Source organism: Nyctereutes procyonoides, unplaced genomic scaffold (genome assembly GCF_905146905.1).
Source record: "Nyctereutes procyonoides isolate TBG_1078 unplaced genomic scaffold, NYPRO_anot_genome, whole genome shotgun sequence".
In the NCBI taxonomy this organism is placed as follows: domain Eukaryota; kingdom Metazoa; phylum Chordata; class Mammalia; order Carnivora; family Canidae; genus Nyctereutes; species Nyctereutes procyonoides.
In genome coordinates this window covers 2,793,895-2,814,426 of record NW_026575020.1, presented here as the reverse complement: position 1 = coordinate 2,814,426, position 20,532 = coordinate 2,793,895, and the positions used below count along the sequence as shown (strand labels likewise).

Sequence of the window (20,532 nt, the reverse complement as noted above, 5' to 3'; positions counted from 1 at the left end):
GTCAGAAAAATAAAATTAAAAAACAAAACTCACCTCTCCAAGAACCACAATCATTTTTACTCCTGGAGTATCCTGGTAACGTAACACATGATCCATAAATGTTGAGCCGGGGTACCTGGTAAAAGCAGAGAGAACACATGGGATCAGGAGACATGGGGAGATGTATGTACAGGTGTAGGAGGCTACTGTGAGGTTTTTTGTGAGTGTGGGTGTCCAGTGAGGGCCCAGAGATGCCTCATGAGGCAAGGGGTGAGGTGGGGGGTGGGTAATAAATGAAGCACAAGGGAAGGGAAGGAGAAGGGAGGTTTGCTTGGCAGTAAGAGATGCTTATAGAGTACATGTGTGGTGGCTTTAAAATATGGCTGAAAGGGGCACCTGGGTAGCTCACTGGATGAGTGTCTGCTTTTGGCTCAGGTCATGATCTTGGGGTCCTGGGATTGAGTCCCGCATTGGGCTTCCCACAGGGAGCCTGCTTCTTCCTCTGCCTATGTCTCTGGCTCTCTCTGTGTCTCTCATGAATAAATAAATAAAATCTTTTTTAAAAAAAATATGGCTGAGGGGCAGCCTGGGTGGCTCAGCGGTTTAGCGCTGCCTTTGGTCCAGGGCGTGACCCTGGGGACCCGGGATCGAGTCCCGCGTCGGGCTCCCTGCACGGAGCCTGCTTCTCCCTCTGCCTGTGTCTCTGCCTCTCTCTCTCTCCCTCCCTGTGTCTCTCATGAATAAATAAATAAAACCTTTTAAAAAAAAGTATAGCTGAAAATTCTTTCAACAAGGTGGAATCTCATGCCTCTCTTGAATATGGCTCAGACTTGATGATTAGCTTCTAATAAACAGAATGTGACAGAAATGACTCTTTGACAATGGCTTCTGTGGCAGGGTTATAAAAACAGCTTCTGTCTGGCACTCTTGAATTGCTCATGCTGGGGGATGCTGGTCACTGTCTTTTTTTTTTTTTTTTGGTTACTATGTCTTGAAGAACACTGAGCAGCCTATGGAGAAACCCACAAAAAAGCACTGTGTCAGCCCTGAGGATGAGCCACGTCCAGCCTCAAGCTGAGGCCTTTAGCTGAGAATAGCATCTCGGCCACCTACCACTTCACTGCACCCTACCCCTCCCCAAGCCACAGCTGCCTACTTGAGCCACTCCTGAACCCTGACCCACAGAAACCAGGAGAACAAATGTTCTATTATAGTTTGAAACCACTCAGTTCACATAACTTTTTTTTTCTTTTAACAAGCAATATATAGCATACCAATATAGCATGCCAACTGATGTCCCAGGATTGGCAGGCTATTGTTAGGTCCATATACCGGTCTGTATATATAGTTGACCCTTGAACAACGTGTGGGTTAGGAACAACAATCCCCACACATGCAGTCAAAAATCCAGTATAACTATAACTCCCCCAAAGACTTAACTACCAAAAAAAAAAAAAAAAAAAGACTTTACCTACTGTTGACCAGAAGCCTTACTGACTACATCAGTAATCGATTAACACATATTTTATATGTGTCATATACTGTGTTCTTACTCTAAACCAAGCTATAAAAAAAGAGAATGTTATTAACAAAACCATAAGAAAGAAAGAAAATAGTTACAGTACTATACTCTATTTATTGAAAAAAATCTGCAAAAGAAGAAAAAGAAGAAGAAGAAGAAAGAAACCTGCATATAAGTGGACCCATGCAACAAACCCATGTTGTTTGAGGGTCACCTGTATTTTAATTTTCTCCTGCCAAGTGAGTTTACAAAAGGATTAAGGGCCAGGATGTGACTCTGTAGATCTTCAAGAACATTATAAATCCCAAAGGGACAGTGGAATGGCCTAGATTTATTTGAGCGGGAGCCCATTGTCAGGGAGCACGGGGAACAAGGGTCCCCCAGGCCACCGTCCTAAAGACCTGTGTGAGAGATCTTTCTCACTTGGGAAGTCCATCTGACACAATACAGGAGAGTCAGGAGACAGACAAGGTGACTGGCTCTCCCAATAGCTTTTGGTTGAGGGAAACAGCAACCGTAATAATAAAAAACAGCAATGGCTAATGTGTATTATGGCATTAAGTACTAGGCATTACTCTAAAATAATACTCTACTGAAAGGCACTTGGATGGCTCAGTTGGTTAAGTGTCTGCCTTCAACTCAGGTCATGATCTCAGAGTCCTGGGATTGAGCCCCAGATCAGGGAGCCTGCTTCTCCCTCTCTCCCTTACTCGTCCTCTCTCTTGCTATCTCTAACTCAAATAAAATCTTAAAAAAAATAATACTCTTGATAATATCCTGATTACCATTCACACTAACAAAAACAATGAATATACTATTTGTGAGATAAGAAATAGAGATTTGGTCTCTGTCCTCAGTTCCTGATGCAGAGCTCCTAAAACCCTTGGAATTTCCTAGGTGGTAGGAGTGTCTTTTGTTCTCATGAGGCAACTCCTGGTGGGAGCCTACAGAGCCCCTGGATGGAGGCTGGCTGCTAGAAGACCAAGCCGTGATCAGAGGCTTGGAATTGTCAGCCTTACTCACCATCCTCCGCAGAGGGGAGGACTAGTGATTGAATTAATAATCGATTGTGCCTATATGATGAAGTCTCCATAAAAATCCCTAAAGAAGGGGGTTTGGAGAGCTTTTGGGTTGGTGAAGACACCAATGTGTTGGGAGGGTGGCATGCCCAGAGAGGGCACAGAAACTCCATGCACTGCCCCCCGTAACTTGCCATACGTGTTTTTTTCATTTGGCTGTTCCTGGATTCTGCAAGCCATTCGAGCCAATTACCAAACCCAAGAATTAAGGTATGGAGACCCCCAATGTATAGCCAGCTGGTCAGGAGTATCAGAAGCCTGGACTTGGAATTGGCATCTTGTGGGACTGAGCCCTTCACCTGTGGGATCTGGTACTAACTCCAGGTAGATACTGTCAGAATTGAAACGAACTGTAGGACACCCAGCCGAGAAGCAGAGAACTGCTTGGTATGAGGAAAAAAATCCCAACATTTGGTAGCCAGAAGTGTCAGTGAGATCATGGAAGAAAGTAGAGAAACAGTTCTTCTGGGATTCCTGGGTGGCTCAGCGGTTAAGTGCCTGCCTTCAGCCCAGGGCATGATCCCGGAGACCCAGGATCAAATCCCACGTCAGGCTCACTGCATGGAGCCTGCCTCTGCCTATGTCTCTGCCTCTCTCTCTCTCATGAATAAATAAATAAAATTAAAAAAAAAAAAAAAAAGAAACAGTTCTTCCTTTCACCATTACAGACTATAGCTAGACCTGCTGAGTACTTGCTAAGTGCCAGGTCCTGTATTAGCCACTTAATATAAATTATTACCTCACTTAATCCTTCCAACAACCCATGAGGGGGGTGCAATTATTTTGCCCATTTGATCTGTAAGGATGATGGAGGTCCAGGGAGGGTGAGTGACCTGCACAGGACACCTCCCTGGTAAACAGAGAAACTGGGATTTGAGCCCCCTTGCTCTGATTTCAGAATTAGTCCAATCACTGCACTCTGCTGCCTCCCTATGGCCACAACTCAGACAACAAACAGAATTACCCCTAAAGCCCAAACATCTTTGAAAAACACCTTTTCCTGTTTTTTTCCCCCTGATTTCATGCTGATGTCACTCCTGAGGCAGAGTAGAAATGCTCTGTTTTATGGACTCAACTCAGCAGCAAGGAGCAGAGACTGGAGGACCCAGTGCCCCTCTTCTCCCAGACTGCCACTCCCAAGTGTGGGAGGCCTGCCTTGGCCCAGCTGATCACCTGTCCCCGCCAATGGCCACACCCTCATAGACGCCATCTGTGGTCCGAGAGATGATATTGTTGAGCTCATTGGACATGCCCCCAGAACGCGAGACGTAGGCCACGCTGCCAGGGCGGTATAGCTTGGAGGCCAGGATGTTGTCCAGCATCCCGCCTGTATTTCCAATCTTAAAGCACCCAGGCTTGATGCCTCCAACCTGTTGAGGAGGCAGAAACAATAGTCAGGGAGGAAGAAGCTCCTGATCGACCACAGAGCTCAGGGGAATCACAAAGCCCAATACCACCTGCTCCCCCCACTCTGGTCAGGATGGGGAGAAAATGGTCCGAGAGAGCTAACTACCCGCACAATGGGTTTTCAGCTCGGGAAGTATCTCATCTCCCTGTCAAGAGCCATTACGCAGGTAAAAAGAGAAGCTTCCTTGTAAAACATGGCTTAGTACTGCGGATTCAGATATGTATACTCAGGCTTAAGTCACCTCCTTTGGTCTAAAAGGGTGACGGCACCCAGGACAAGTGTAAAACACGTGTGTGCCTCTGCTCAACGTCACCACCCCCTGCCTCAGAGATGAAAGAAAGGCCCCTTGCTTAATTAAAGAATCTGACCTTCAAACAACTTTTTAATGCAATAGCTAAGGAAAAACAACAATAAATATTCTCAGAGTGATTCCTTTCTATGTGACGACCTTTGGGCAAATAAAACCTCTAAGTAGATTCTTCCTTGGATCACAGTGAAAGGAATAATCAAAGATTGCTATGGTTGTATGAAGGTGGACTAACACACAAAAAAAACCCCCTTAAAACTGTAAAGTTAGCCCCTTAAAACTATAAAGGTGATACAGATCAGGGAGGGAGCCCGTAGTAACTGAATATGAACAGACTGACTTGTAATGGGTATACTCTGAATCTTTTCAACCCAAGAGGGAAACAGAAGTGTTAGTAAGTTAGCTTTCTGTGGGACCAGAACTTCGTAAGACAGGCTTGAACTTAAAAGGCTTTCCAGAAAGGACACTCACGGTGGCAGGTCCGATGATGGTCACTCCCTTCTGGTCTGCCTTCTTGATCAACTTCCTTGTGAGGGCCTCAGGGATGCCTTCAGCTATGATGGCGATGGTCCGGATCTAAAGGACAGTCCCTTCCTGTTAACTGTGTGCCTCAAATGAAGCAACGAGGACCCACCTTCCATGCCCCCTTCTAGACTTAAGAATAAAGTAATGTTAATAGTATACAAACCCTTCTTCCTACAGGGCTCTGTCCCTAGCCTGATGACTCCAACTCTTTCCCAAAAAAGAGGTGTAGACATCCAAAACCAATCTCCACTGGTTAACACCACAGTAATTCAGTAACCAAGAAGGAGCAAACGTTTCTGAAAACCCTTCTACCATCAAAAGTGTCTATATTCTCTCCCATCCAAAAACCCACCAGACTCAGACCCACCTAATCCCCACCTGTCCTGGTGCTTGTTCATAAAGCAGGTATCTATGGCTTTTTCCACTGTATCCTCTGAGTCTCTGACTCTATGTCTCAGGGTGGGTATGGAACACAAATGAGCTGCTTCCACACTCAGACCAGAGTGGGCTGGAGAAGAAAGCCAGAAGGAGTGGGGATGGGCAGGAAAGATCAAGAACTCTCTCTCTTTGGTTCTAGACCTGGGGCCAGCAAACTTTTTCTGGCTCCTTTGGTCATATGGTCTCTGCAATAACTACTAAACTTTGCCTCTGTAGCATGAAGACAGCTGTGAACAATATGTAAATGAACACAGTATGGCTGTGTTCCAATAAAACTTTAGAAAAACAGACAGGGGGCTAGGTTTGACCCTTGTCAGCTACAGTTTGCTGAACTTTGCTCTAGAATGAAAAAGCAGCTCATTTTCAGCAGGTGTGCTTTTGTTTTTGCTTCACGGAGATGGCAAAACAAATTTACATTCTCCAGTCTCTCCCACACTGTGCTAAGCCAGTCCGGGATCAGACAATAATTTTGAACATAAAAATCAGTATCTTAGTCTATAGGCTCTTACAAATCAATTAACAAAAAGACAAATACCTTAACAGAAAAAAAAAATGAAAAAGAAAAAAAGGAAGAGCAAGTCACAAAATATAAATGGTCAATAAATGTTTTTAAAAGCTCATCTTAGTTAATAATTACAGATCTGCAGATTAGGGGTGCCTGGATGGCTCAGTGAGTTAAGCATCTGCCTTCAGCTTGGGTCATGACCCCGGGGGTCCTGGAATCTAGCCACCTCACAATCCCTGCTCAGCAGGGAGTCCCTTTCCTCCTCCTCCCACTTTTGTGTGCACACTTTCTCTCTCTCAAATAAAAGCTTTAAGAAAAAAGATACGCAAATTAAATAAAATGCCTATCACTTGTCAAATACATGCTTGTTTTTCTTAGAGAGAAAGAGAGGGTGCATGTGGGAGCAAGGGTTGAGGGACAGAGAAAGAGAGAGAGAAAGAAGAGAGAGAGAATCTTAAGCAGGCTCTATGCACAATGCAGAGCCAGACGCAGGGCTCGATCACAACCGGAGATCATGACCTGAGCTGAAATCAAGAGTAGGAGGCTTAACCAATTGAGTCATCCAGAGGCCCCAAATACATGTTTTTAAAATGCAAACATTCAGCGTTGGCCAGGGTACAGACAGCAGGCCTTCTTGAACCACTGATGGAGTTTATGTCCTTATAACTTTTCTGGAGGGCACCTGCAGGATGGATCAAAGGCTTCTGAATCTGCACATTCTGATGCAGCAGTTTGACTTCCAGATACTTATGCTGGGGAAATAATTAAGCATATATGCAAATATTCATCTAAGATGCTCACTGCAAGACCAGAAAAAGCAAAACTGATGTTGCCAATGAATATTCATGGAGGTGAAAAGAGTAATTGAAGAAAACGGATTACAAAACAGCCACGGACAGTATTATTCCACATGTTCAAATCCAGAGAAAAAAGTGGAGAAGATTAAATTCAAATGTTGGCAACTATGTTTCTGGGAAATAGAAATTGACTGAGGTATTCATTTTTTTCTCTTTACCTAAAAGTATTTCAGTTTTCTCTACAATAAACATGTAATAGGGACACCTGGGTGGCTCAGTGGTTAAGCATCTGCCTTCGGCTCAGGGCGTGATCCTGGAGTCCTGGGATCAAGTCCTGCATCCGACTCCCTGTGAGGAGCCTGCTTCTCCCTCTGCCTATGTCTCTGCTTCTCTCATGAATAAAAAAAAAAAAAATCTAAAACAAAACAAACCCCACGTAATAATTTTATAATAAGAAATTGCTTTTGATTCTGTTGTGAAAGCCAGTCTTAGAAGCACAACAAAGACCTGGGTGGGTAGGGGGAGCAGATGATCCTGAACGGACTCTTTGTTAGCCTAGTTAAGCAGTGCTGTCCAGCCTGCCTGCCCTGTTACCTACCCTGTTACCACTCTACCTCCTAAAGATCAAGTGTATCCAACCACTTTCTCCCAAACCACCGGCCAGTCCTGAGTGCCAAGCCATTTGTCCTAGGTGGCAGTGCTGGTAGACACCATTCAGGAGCTTTCCCTGCTTCCCCATCCCAATGCCCACTGACCTACCTGCGCATAATTCATGGTCTCAATGGTACTATCATAGGCTGAGCGGAGAGAGGCAAAGTTGATCAGCACATCTACTTCTGGGTGTTTCTTCATGGCATCAGCCATGTTCTTGAAGACAGGGATCAGGATCTCCTTGTGACCCCAATAAAACTTCTGCTTGTGGTCCCCACTGTGAGAAAGGAAGAGTAGGAGGGGTCAGAACACCCCTAAGCTGTCAGGGCTGGGGAGGGGGAAGCCGAGGGGAGGAGCTTCATCTAGAAGGTGGAGAGACAGGGTCCCACGTGTGTGAAACATCCCCCAGGAATATGGATCACCCCAGTCTGGGATGGCAGATGCTTCCCCAGCAAAGGGGGTAATCTTGCTGGCTCCCCAAACTCTGTCTCAGTGAGGGAGATGAGATGACAAAGTCTCACTTGGCAGCCATCTCTAGCTTCCCGCCTCGGTGGGACTCACGTGAAAGGGTACACCATGGCAGCCACTGAAGGCTCATCTCGGGAGCAGACGTAGTCAAAGTCCAGCATGCCCTGTACGGCCCGGGTCTGCATGCCCCACACGATGGCCTTGGTGTGGCGGCTGAAGAGGGTGGCACTCTTTCCTGGTGAGCAAAGACACAACGAGTGCACCCAGAACACACACTCCGGGGAGACCCTCAGGGCTGCCACACCCCTCCATGCCCAGGTCCAGGGATGGGGGGCTCATCACCACGGCAAAGGGATGTCAAGAGGATGGGATTCTGAGAACTGCAGGAAGAGGTGCCTTGGTCTCTCTGCAAAGAGGTGGCAGAGAGAGGGAAGAGAGCTAAGGCCTGCCTAGCTGGTAAAGAGCTAGCAATCAAGACAGAAAGGATTCCCAGGCAGAGAATTCCCACAGGGAATTGATTCACAAGAGAGGCATGTCATCAGCATTTTGCTTACATGCCAATGAAGGTTTAATCAATTATTTTTAAAGCCACTGAGAAAAAAAAACATCAAACTCTCCCAATTCTAGTAGCCATGGGACTTGAATCAACCTGACAATCATCACCTCTAACTCTGGACATAAACCAGCTTGGGTCAGGATCCGAATCCTCAGGATTCTAGGTCAGTATGGGCCCAAAGAAGAGGCTGGCCACAGCCTTATTTCTCCTGAGGTTCTGGCTGAAGCGCACTGGCTTCTCACCACCTCCCAACTTTCTCTGCGCTGTGTCCCTCCTGCCCGCCCCCCTCCAGCAGATGGGCCTTTCCTGCTCAATGCTCCAGGGCAGCTCTCCAACAGCACAAAGGAATGAGAGGGAAGAGAAGGGGAAAGAAAAGCTGTTACAAGTGCTTCCTTTGCCTGAAGGGAAAGGCCCCTTCATCACTCTGCAGACCGATGACCTGGCTCTCCCATTCTCTGCAAGTCCCCAAGTCCCCACTGCAGGAAAGTAGCCCCCAGGGGAGGTTCTCAGCTCCCCCCAGGGAGAACAAGGCACTGAGCTCAGTGGCCATCTGGTATTGATCAACCTGGTATACTAGCGCAGGCTTGGCTCCTTAGGTTCAAGGTCCAATTAAATAAATTTGAGATCACTCTCCCTAGGCATGCAGGGTTCCCATCCCTATACAAGCTTGCTTCTTCCCTTTCAGCTCTAAGCTTCTCATACCAGAAGGCTCCTGCTGTTCCAAATACCTGGGACTTACTGTCATCAGACTCACTGGGGTTCTCAAGAGACAGGAGATCACAGAACAAAGGAAGCCACCTAATCCAGTACCCTTGCTTCCCAGGCCCGGGAACCTGAAGCTCAGAGATGCCAAATGATGGAGATCCTGCCATCTCGCATCAGGGTCAGATTATATACTAATTTATGATGCAACTCAACCATGCAAGGGAGGAGGGTGGGATCCAAGCCAGGAGGGCCTGGCCTCTCCCCACCCTCGGGGAGGAAGCGAGCCCACACTCCCCCAAGTCAGAGTGTGAGCAAACACACACACATGCATCTGTCTACCTAAGACTACAGAAAGGAGACTAAACCTGGAATCTTTACAAGCCCCCACCCTGCACTTCCAGCATAAAAGGGGCAGATTTCAAGCGTGCTCCTCTCCAGCACAGAGATGGCAAAGCCAAAGGCCATCATCCTCATCCCACCAGCAGCATGAGTCCCTGGGAACCCATGCTGTGGGCTACCCTCCCCCCACCAGGCTACTCCACTGGCTCAGGGACTAACAGTAGGATAAGCCCACCCCCTGGGTGGAAGAGCTCTCAGAACTGGGGTTAGGCCCCAGTTCTTTCCACACAGGGCTAGGTCTAGTCCTTCAAGTAACAAAGGATCTTTCCAGAGACAGGAAACATAGGGATTAAAGGCAGATGGTGAGAGGACTGCATTCTTGGCTTTTCTAGGGGGAGATATTTGATCTAGCTTAGCTGCCCCTTCCCCTCCCCTTAGCAAAGAATCAAAGGTCATCAAGTTTTCCCCCTTCCCCAGGGAGAATTCTCCCACAGAAGTGAATGTCAAAAAGTTCAGTGGAAGCCTTGAGGCATTGGAGGGATGAATCCATTCACATTAGTCAACAGGGGAACATGTGTTTGCACAAATGTGTGAATGAACACAGCAAATGTCCTCCATAAAGAGTGACCTCATACATCAAAGCCCAGGTCCCCTCTACAGATTTATTGCACATCCATCTAGGCTTATACCTCTCACCTTGACTTGTCTACCCTGTCTTCCATGCAAAATCCAGAGAAATCTAAACCTGTTGCTGGCACTGAGAGCTCAGGGATGCAGTAGGTGGTGGTGAGGCTAGATGGGAAAAGTAAGAAGAGACTCTGAGACGGAGATGGGAATCCCGGAGGGCGGCTGCTGCCCTCCTTGCCCCTGTGCTGCCACTCCCCCCTCAGCTTCCATGGCTCCCTCATTCCCAGGACCCCCCTCCCTCCTCAGCAGGCACCACTCCACTAAGACTGTGGGCCTGGCTCTTGCTCCCACACTCCCTACCCTGTCCTGTTGGGAGTGTGGAGCCAGAGAGAGCCAGCCAGGAGAGTGCTGAGTGGAGGTGGGAGTGACTAAGTAGCGGCAGGACAGCGAAGGAGAGCGAAGACTAGGACTTGGGAGCAAACAAAGCACACGGTAAGGCTATATAACCCGCTAACCAAAGCCACACACAGAGCTGGGGTGGGGTGGGGGCATCCTACCTTGCAGGGATCTTGGACTTGGGACTGAATCTGTCAAAGAAAATGACCAAGGCAGCTGAGTTACCTGCTGGTGGCTGGAGGCTTTGGAGGGAAAGAGTGGTAAGAGGGAAGGGTCCCAAGAACAAGCCTTGTAGGGCTCATGCCCTCAGTCTCTCGTCTATTCCACAATAGACAGGATTGAAGCCAAGTGAAGAGAAGAGAGCACTGATCAGCAGAGCAGAAGAAAGGGCCAAAGGGCAAAGGGCCAAAAGGCCAGAGAGGGGGCGGGAAGGGCAAGAAGGCTTGGAGGGGGTGCTAAACACCAAAGACCCCCAGGCCTGGAGCAGAGGCAGTTGGCTGAATCCACCCTCATAATGTCAATCCCGGGTTATCCCCGTGAAGCACAATAAGACAGTTACGTCACTGTAGGGTTGGATGTGTCACTCTGTGCTGTAGACAAAGCTACTGGTTTGGGAACTGCAGGAAACAGCTACAATCTCGAGTGCCTGGAGCCCGTGTAACTGTTTCACAAAATGCCTCAAGCTCACACTGTGTGTACCAAAAAGAGGCAGCATCAGCCCCACGCTAATGCCTATATCTGATGCTGGCTGCAAGGGCTGGGTGGCAGGGGTCGCATCTGATGAACCAGAGGATAAACAGGGTACGCGAAATGCAGACAGGCTGGTATCTATGTGTGCTTTTACGGTGGGTTCGCAGGAAGGGTGATGGGTGGTACCTGTAATAACCCCAGGAGGTTGCATTGATAGGAACCACCACGTGGGTGCTTCCTTTGCGGTCCCAGCTCTAGGCTCCTGCTCTCCGCTTAGAAACAGTCTGGGAGACTTTGCCACCTCCGGGTATTGCTGTCTCCCTGACTCTTCCACAGCTTCCTTGCCTGGCTCACATGCCCCCACAGGAAGTAAGGGGGTGGAAGAGAAGATAGCGAGGAGTGGGGTGACCCAGGCACAGTATGGGTCCCTCAGTGCCAGGAGAGCCCACAGGAAGGCTTGGAAAGACCCGAGTTTTCATGTCCTCACATCCGTTTGGCCCATGCGCCATACCCACTCTCATAGCAAAGCCCAGCTTTGTGCCCCAGCATGGCCCGCCCCAGTAGAACCTGGATAGGGCAGGCAGACAGGGGTGCCTGAGCCTGCTGGTAGTTACCTTGTGGCATGGCAGGCTTGGCCTTCTTTGCGGGTGCCACCTCATCAGCCCTGGACTCAGAAAAAGAGGCTGTCCTGCTGGGGGCTGGAGTCTGGGGTGGGACAAGGAGACAGGGTAAGAGTCACAGGTAGCAACTGGGAAAAAGAACTATTTGGTCCTTAAGCTTTGGTTCCTTAAGGCCCAAAGAAATCCAGTAACAAGAACGATGCACATCCTCTACAAAGTGCTTCCAAAAGTATTATTCTAACAGCCCTCTTGAGATAGGAATTAGTATTGTCCCATGTCACAGATGAGCAAACTGAGGCTCTGACACATGCTAAAGCCCCACTCTTAACAGGATTAAATTCAGGTCTGATTTTTAACCCCCGATCTAACCTCGATGGCTCGAGGCTTAGTCAGTGCAGTGTGCGACTCTTTATCTTGGGGTTGTGAGTTCAAGTCCCATGCTGGGTGTTGAGCTTACTTTAAAGAAACCAACCTTTTTCCCCAGTGCCCCCAGATGGCTCGGCACAGAGGACGGGCACTGTGTTCTAGATGGGAGGAAGGTATGATGAGGAGGCAAAGATGACACAGTATGCTTTATGTAGAGGACAGGTGGCACCTACCGATGTACTCCCACTGGCATTGAGAAGGAAATTTGCAGTGTGGGCTGCTGTGGGTGGCTGGTTGGGGATGGGCCGGTGACCCAGAGCCATGCCCACAATGGCTGTCATATGAGTTTCAGTGCCAAAGACATGGATGGGGATCCCAGTGGTCTTCCCTAGGAGGGAAAGAAAAGAATCCATCATTCAAGTCTTCAAATAAGTACCCAAGTCCACATGACTCTACAAAGGCCCCTGCCTGACATCTAGTGCTTTTTTCTGCACAAGACCAATTATCCAGGATAGACCAACTGTCATTATTTTCAGCATCAAGCAACTCTTTGTAAAGATGACCTGCTGAGTAAAGCAAGAAAGAGCTTTGCTGATACCCTGCAGTAGCCACAAGCATAATTAGGGTCTGCACTGTCTTGTTGGAAGCTGGCCCCTGGCCCCCCCAACCCCTCGACCTTGACATCTGCCTGGCTTGGCCTCTGTTTCTGAGCTCCTGGGCTTATTTCCTTGGAGCTCTGGTCCTTCTCCTTCCTCTGTGTGGAACCCTTTGGAGTGCCACCTCCTGAGAAAGGCCTTCCCTGACCTTCTCCCCGCACCTGCCACTCCACCGTATGCATCCCCACCGGACAGCATCTTCTTTTAGTAATCATTTACTTGCTTACTGTCCCCTCCTACTTGAATTGCCTGTGACAAACATTCACTGTGCTGTCCCCAAGGGCTGGGCCCCCAGCAGGAACTCAGCTGTCAGTGCAAATGAGGCCTGGCACCCCTTTAAGTGAAGTAGGTGGGTTGTCTGCCAAACCCACCAGATTTGGGAAAACAGGAAGATGGGAAGCTTTTGCCCCTCCAAAATAAATGGAGGCACGACCTGCTCCCGGAGCAAGAGCATCTTCTGTCACCCCTCTGACATCTCACATGAATCCCTGCCCCACAACTAACTCTCTTAGCAATGAGGGCTGCATGGAAGATCAAAGTTGCTGGTGACCAATTCACATTCTCAGGCTCAGTGAGGTTAACTTAGGGAGACACAATTTTAGTCCAGACTGAGAGGAGGTCCCCAGCTTCTGGAAACCTCTCAACGTGAGGTCTCAGGAACCTGCTGGAGACACTCAAAATGCAGAAGGGAGAAAGGAAACCAAAACAGAGGCCACCACCCTCTTGTCCCTCATCTTAGCAAGGGACAATGCTTTCCCATTTACCAGTTACTTGCCCTTCCTCTCCCCCACAGCCCAAGAGGTCACCACCCTCCTGCCTCTGAACCTACTGTCCACCTGGCAGCCAAACAACCCTTCCAACCCTAAGTCAAGGCGTGCCACTCCCTCAGTCTTGCAGAGATTGCCAGCCCAGGGCCATGGCCAAGTGCCCCTGGTACCTGTACCACCCCACATGGCTCCCACTGTCTCCCTTCCTCGCCTGCCAACAACCTGCCTTTGCTCCCTTGGTCCTGCCTGCTGGTCTAACACAGTAGCACACTCCCACACAGGGTCCTGGGACTTGCCCTTCCCTCTGTGATCGCCGCTGAGCTGCTCCCTCCTCTCCTCCAGCTCAAATGTCACCTTTTCAGTGAAGCATTCGCTGATCACTCCATTAAAACCGGTCCTGTCCCCCCGCAACAAACACACCATCCCTTTATTTGGCTTTGTTTGCTTTTGTGGCACCTAGTGCTACCTGATGTTACAGTCAATGTTCACAACAGCACAAGGGGCCTGCTATCTGTCACATGTGCAGCTCTAACTCTGGTGCTTGGCATAGAGTGGGCGTTCCACAAATATTTGCTCAACAAACAGCTGAATGGAAATGCTTTCTGAACCATTCTGAAGTTTAGGTCAGGGGTTCTGTCAGATGAGCACAGAGAATGTTAGCAGAAGCAAGCTGCATATCCAGAAAGGGGAGGGCAGGAGTATGGAAGTGTCTGCTCACGGAAGTGAGCCTCTTCCAGAAAGCCCACAGAGGTAGGCCACTATATGGTGGTTTGGGAGAGAAAAGGTCCCCATCTTACCGACTTCTCCCATCACCCGCAAGCCCTCTTGATAGTTGGGGCCACCTCTTCGGACAAAGATGGTGACCTCATGCTCTTTCAGGGGCCCCTGGTAATCTCGAATCGCTCTCACGATGCCCTGGAAGCATGAAAGGCCAACAGACATTTGACTAAAAACAGGGCAGTCATAAGTCAGTTAGTTACAATTACAATAAACATACCAGGGTGCACATAACGAAAGTGGCTTCCTCATGGAGAAGCATGGCAGGCACAGGCAGCCAAGAATTTCACATGTGTGGATTGGACTACGCACAATCAACTGCAAGGCCTGGGACACCCAGGCACTCATGATGTGGCTGACACCGTATTGCAGGATCTGGGAGTCACGCCCCACAACACGCAGGGTGCTGGCTCCAGCCATTATCTCTTATTGCAGTCTGGGGGGAAACTAAGGCCAGGGTCCTATGCAAGAGTTCTCAGAAGTATTAGGACCTGGTCCACTTTAATATCAAAGTCCTACTAAAGCTTCTTCCAGCAATTTTATGGAACAGCCCTTGCAAAGAATATCAACTCTGGAAACAATTTGGGACAATGTACAGGTACGTATCAGTTCTGTCTCTCCATACAGGAGGCTGGTTCACTCAGTCAGGAGTGGAGTGTCTACTGTCACCCAAGGTGAATGCACTATACCCAGTTCCTGCTCCAGACCTGAGCACCCAATCAACACTGCTCCCTTTATTATAGGATCACTCAGAAGTGAACACAAAACTGTCAAGATTCACCTGTTTCAGATTTGTTTGTTGAATTGGGACCAATGAAGGAGACCCTGTTTTAGGATAAAACTGACAAGGCCTGGTCTTCCTACTTCTTTAGAGCTCAGATTTTCAAGGCTGACATTTATTTATTCATTATTCTCAAGACTTCTAGCAACAACTAAATGGGACACATTCTTTTGAATAGCTTCACTGAGCAATCAGACAATACAGAACAAGAAATAGCCTCCTGGGTTGGCTGCTCAGAAGGGGATGACTCCCAACCATTATAGTGCTGCCATTCTTCCTGACCAGCAGTCATACTCTGAACTGAGTGCTCACACCCCTGACCTCGGCACACAGACCCAGGCTGATAGGCCCTGGCTGGCTGAACAGGAGCCCCAGATCACTGAACCATTTTCCTCATTCTGACCTTTAGGAGAAGACCCGAATCTATCCCAGTGTCTTCTGCATCCCCAACAAGGAACCCTGGGATAAGCACACCTACTGAATTGGGTAAAAGTCATGGGAACCTGCTTCTGCCTCAAACCTTGGCTTATGGAAACCTCCCTTCCTGACTTCCCTCAAACCCACACTCCCTAGAAGCTGCATAGTCCCCTGTGGCTGATTACCTTGAACGTGGCGGCCACATTGGTGAAGTTTGCAATGCTGCCTCCGATGATGAGGATCTTGCCTGTGTTTGAAGTAGAAAGGTTAGAAAGATAGACATGAACATCTTACCAGATAGCCAACAACTAAGGGAGTTCAAAAGCAAAGGTTCCCCAAGTGTTAAGAGGTATCCATACAGAGGCTGGGTGGGGCAGGGAATAGGCTGGCTTCCCTTGACGTCCGTTCAATCTTAACCAACTCAGCCTTCCATCGCCTATGCCACCAAGCAGTTGGTTAGGAACCTCTACATTGTTCCTAGTTGGCACTGAGAAACTCAGTTTGGTTTCTGGATACCCCTAGTGGGAATCTCTTCTGGCCCAAGGGCGGGGAAACTGGTATGCCCCAAACACTGGACAGGTGGTAAAGGGAAGCTGGAAATCCCACAGCCCAGATAGTAAACGTAGAACTGGGCCACTAGGAGTGCCTGGATGGCTCAGTCAGTAAAGCATCTGCCTTCGGCTCAGGTTGTGATCCCTCCTGGGATGAGTCCCACATCCGGCTCCCTGCTTGGTGGAGAATCTGCTTCTCCCACTCCTTCTGCCCTTCTCTCTGCTTGTGCTCTCTCCCTCTCTTGTTCTCTCTGTGTCTCTCTCTCTCAAATAAATAAGATCTTAAAAAAAAAAAAAAAGAAGTAGGCCACTAAGATCTGAGTTTATAGCAGTTGTTAAGAGCACACTGCTACCTCCTTTGCAGTCCCTCATAGGGCTTTATATACACATCACTTCCTTGCCTCTCCAGAGCCTCCCACATCTAGCAGATGCCACACTGCACACTGTCTAGTTGGAGAAACAGAGGTCCAGAAGCTAAAGGACTAACCCCAGGCTGCAAAGGACTAGGACCACCACCCCAGTGCCTTCTTGCCCAAAGCTATTCCCACTGCAGCACAAGGGGCTGTCCTGGGGAAGGAGCGTGTATATCTCACCGTCTGGGTGCTTCTCCCGGGTCATGAGGGAGAGGATTGTCTTGGCGTAGTCATAGGTCTGCTGTTCGCTGGGGGCACCTGAGTACTCCCCGTAGTTTGCCAGCTCGTTGACACCCCCTAAGTCACAGATGGTATCACTGCCAGGGAGACACAGAAGTCAATGCTGGCTGACTGTAGTGGCAGAGGGTGGCAGCCGGGTGCCCAGGAGGACATGTAGATGCCCCCCAAAGCCCACCCAGTAGCCAGCCCACGGAGCCAATCTCTTGGGCCTCACACCCTCCAGGTCCACAAAAGGCATGCCTGAAGATCAACTGCACTACACCAGACTCTCCCTGACAGTGAGCTCTGCTAGCCCCAGGCCATTATGGGGCCCTACACTGATACTGGCAAGTCAAAGAAACAAGGAGCACTTCCAGACACAAGGAAAAATCACATATTGCAGGAGTCCCAGCCAGGCTACCCAACAGGGAAGTGAAATGGTTGCAGCTAGAGGAGGGCCCAGCCAGGCACAGAAGGGAACATGGTAGATCACTGCCTAGAAATAGTGCAGAACCACCAGATATTGCAAACGGTATAGAATACGATCCCAGGGCAGCCCCGGTGGCACAGCAGTTTAATGCTGCCTGCAGCCCAGGGTGTGATCCTGGAGACCCGGGATCGAGTCCCATGTCGGGCTCCCTGCATGGAGCCTGCTTCTCCCTCTGCCTGTGTCTCTACCTCTCTGTCTCTCATGAATAAGTAAATAAAATCTTAAAAAAAAAAAAAAAAGAATACGATCCCAATTTTCCTGTGGAATGTGAAAGTATGAGTACTTATACAGCCGTCAAAACAGCTGGAAGGATAAGCAGCACCGTGCTCACTATGGTGACCTACTGGGAGGAGGGGTGGGGAAAGAGTCGGGCAACATTCACTTTTAGGTTCTTCTCTGCATTTATCATACCTGTGTGAAGCACGTATCATTAACCACAGACATGAAAACCAATAAAAAAATAACCTCACTTGGAAGCCAACAAGAAAGTTGCAGAAGGTAGCATACAGGCTTTTACCAGAGCCTCTGCTCTGCATGAAGGGGAGAAAATGAAGAGCCCCACCCCGACCCCCACCCCCACCCCAAGATGAGGCAGTCTGCTCTAGACCATGCACACGTGGACTCCAGACAGACTCAGCTGCCATCCCTGCAGCAGCCCCTCCATCACCTGTACACTACAGAGGCGCCACCTCCGGCCACCATGGTCCAGATCCTCCCCTTGGGGTTCAGCAAGGTCAGCTTCAGACTCGCCCCACTTTTGGCATCCAGGTCTGCAATATAAGCTTCCTAGGGACCAGAGAGCAACAGGTGGGCCCTGGAGGTACCCCCTTCATTGGGTCCCAGCTCCCAGGACCCTGCTCCTTTCCCTGGAGACACATGAAGAGGTCCTCAGTTGCCTTAACAGGGCCAAGGAGAGGAGTTGTGTAAGGTCCTATGTGTCTGGGACAAAACATGATGATGTCTCTCAAGTACCGAAACCCCCATGGCCGCAGTCACTGCCTCGGGACACACTTCCCAACTCCTTTCTCTCTGACCTCAAGTTCCTGGCCCTCTGCTCAAGCCCCAGGCCTCACTAGGTCACCCTGCTTCTTTTGTTTTGTTTGGTTTGGTTTTTTTGGTCACCCTGCTTCTACCATGGCCCCCACTCCCAATGTCCACCTGCAGGCCCCATCCCTTCTCCCAGCTCAGCCTCTTCTCCTGGTCTCAGCTATGACTCACAGGCCTGATCCTGTTGTGAGGACCTCTCAAAAGGATGAGGTAGGAAAGAGCAATTAAAATTCTCAGCAAGTGGCCAAAAGAACTACCTTCCTCTGGCAGGATTAGCAAGAGCCACTCGGAATTATCAACAAATCAAGTTAAGAGCCCAGGGAGGTTGATTAAGAGAGAAGTCTAAAAGGATTTCTGGCCATGATTCAGAGGCTTGGCTGACTCCCACTCCCCCCTCCTCTGGGGTTTTAAGAAAATTAAATGGTTTCAACCTTCCTTTCCTGCCAAATGTACAGCCCACGAGGGGAGCCTGATGTTCCTCTGAGATCAGTCACCCTCTCCCAGGTCCCCCTCACCCTCCATCTCCTCCCCAGAGCAGCCTTACCTCTGGATAAGCCTCCCGCCCAAAGGGAGGAGGGAACTCTATATCACCCCATTTCACTTTGCAGATGTAGTCAGCCGTGGCATCTATCTTGGCCGCCAAGTCAAGGACATAGACGCCATCTTTGGTCACAACTACAAAAAAAGCAGAGGCAATCAGAGGCAGACCCCAGGCAGAGACAACCACCAACCTCCAAACACCTCCACAGGCTTCCCCACACACCACCACCTCCCTCCTCCCCCCCGGGGTCCCACCCAGACTTAATAACTAACTGCCCAGCTCCACAGAAGACCAGATGGCCCTTCCACACAGCTTTTACCCCATTAAAAGAAAATTATTTAAGATCACTACCCCTCAGCCCTGACCTACAGGTAATGTGACAGGGAAGTCTGTTTTAGTTGCCATGGCATTAAAAAAAATATATGTATGTATTTATTTATTGGAAGGGAGGGGGGAACACGTGTGAGTCAGGGGAGGTGCAGTAGGAGAAGGAGAGCAGCAGACTCCTTGCTGAGCACGGAGCCCTATGATCCCACAACCCATGAGATCATGACTTGAGCATAAGAATTGGACACTTAACTGACTAAGCCACCCAGGTACCCCTATGCCATGGCAGATTTTAAACATTTTCTGAAATGCTACATTCTGGGCACCTTGGTAGCTCAGTAGTTGAGTATCTGCCTTTGGTTCAGGTCATGATCCCTGGGTCCTGGGATCAAGTTCCACATCGGGTTCCCCGCAGGGAGCCTAATTCTCCCTCTGCCTATGTCTCTGCCTGTCATTCATTCATTTGTTCATTTACAAGTAAATGAATGAATGAATGAATGAATGAATAAATAAATAAATAAATAACAATCTTAAAAAAAGAAGAAAGAAATGGTACATTCCATACCTTAAATCTAACCATTGACCCGTCCATAGCCTTGCCATTAAAACAAAAAGCATTAAAGTAAAGGCTGCTGTCAGAATACCCCTGATGGGAAGCCCAGAGTGTGTACATCTGGGTTTCCTGAGGTTGGCTGGGAAGCCTTCAGTGTCTGGGGAGTGAGAAGCCACGGGGTGCACTGGGCCCCCAGCCAGGATTCACTTACTGCCGTCTAACTGGACATTCATCTTCCCTTCACCCCAGGGCCATTTAGCTAATTAAGTTAGCACAGAACCATCTGGTTCATTAGAGGGGCTGCATCTCCAGCTAGAATCTGGAATCGGACTTCGCCCTGAGCAGTCCTGGCCAGAGCCAGCTCACGCCACCCTCCTCTCTCACAGCCTGAGAGGCTTGGACTAAGGTCTTCCCAGCCTTGGGGCTCCATGATTGACCAACTCCTGGGGGGTGCTCTGAGGGCACTCAGAGGAAAGAAGGGCCTGAATGGTCAGACCTGTGCAGAGGCAGCCCAGATCCTGGCAGTACAGCTTAATCCACGGGCAGGAACACCCAGTAGGCAGAGAGATCAAAATCAGGACTTACCCATCACAGAACAAATTAAAACCAAAGAAAGCTGGAGTTGGTCAAAGAGGAATAATCATGGTCTTCTGAGAGCTCAGAAACAGGAGATTACACTCCATGAGCCCAGACATCCCTCTGCAAACACACTTGTCTGTATTGCCCTCTACGAGTGTTGGGGGTGGGGTCTGGTGTTCTGAATGTCAATGTCAGGGTTACCACAGGCACTGGGACCCTATTGTAACTGACCCTCGCCCAGGCCCACCCCAGCAGAGCCAGTTACCAAGGGGGTTGATCTCGAGGTAGGTGAAGTACAGATCTTCATAGAAATTGAAGAGGCCAGAGATAAAACTGGCCAGAATCCTAGAGGGGGAGCGAGAAGGGGACAGTCAATCCTCAGGGAGCCATGGAGCAGGCTCAGCAGCAGCCCCTCAAACATGCCCCTCTCTACAGC

The 20,532-nt window shown here is 49.2% G+C and overlaps 1 protein-coding gene across 7 annotated transcripts in view; it reads right to left on the bottom strand.

Annotated features, from left to right (window-relative positions):
* Nucleotides 1–20,532, bottom strand: part of ACLY (ATP citrate lyase) — a 44,612-nt gene that overhangs the window by 15,117 nt on the left and 8,963 nt on the right. For 4 of the 7 annotated variants that reach the window (XM_055315254.1, XM_055315238.1, XM_055315239.1 and 1 more), the window contains 14 exons: nucleotides 20,362–20,441; nucleotides 18,641–18,771; nucleotides 17,717–17,835; nucleotides 16,521–16,657; nucleotides 15,562–15,623; nucleotides 14,199–14,316; nucleotides 12,212–12,366; nucleotides 11,607–11,697; nucleotides 10,464–10,493; nucleotides 7,773–7,914; nucleotides 7,320–7,488; nucleotides 4,767–4,871; nucleotides 3,754–3,950; nucleotides 34–115 (listed from right to left, as the gene is read on the bottom strand). In XM_055315254.1, coding sequence (XP_055171229.1) covers nucleotides 34–115; nucleotides 3,754–3,950; nucleotides 4,767–4,871; nucleotides 7,320–7,488; nucleotides 7,773–7,914; nucleotides 10,464–10,493; nucleotides 11,607–11,697; nucleotides 12,212–12,366; nucleotides 14,199–14,316; nucleotides 15,562–15,623; nucleotides 16,521–16,657; nucleotides 17,717–17,835; nucleotides 18,641–18,771; nucleotides 20,362–20,441 — 1,618 coding nt within the window. The remainder of the gene's footprint in view (nucleotides 1–33; nucleotides 116–3,753; nucleotides 3,951–4,766; nucleotides 4,872–7,319; nucleotides 7,489–7,772; nucleotides 7,915–10,463; nucleotides 10,494–11,606; nucleotides 11,698–12,211; nucleotides 12,367–14,198; nucleotides 14,317–15,561; nucleotides 15,624–16,520; nucleotides 16,658–17,716; nucleotides 17,836–18,640; nucleotides 18,772–20,361; nucleotides 20,442–20,532) is intronic. The other 3 variants (XM_055315260.1, XM_055315245.1, XM_055315252.1) reach the window with 1 other exon arrangement.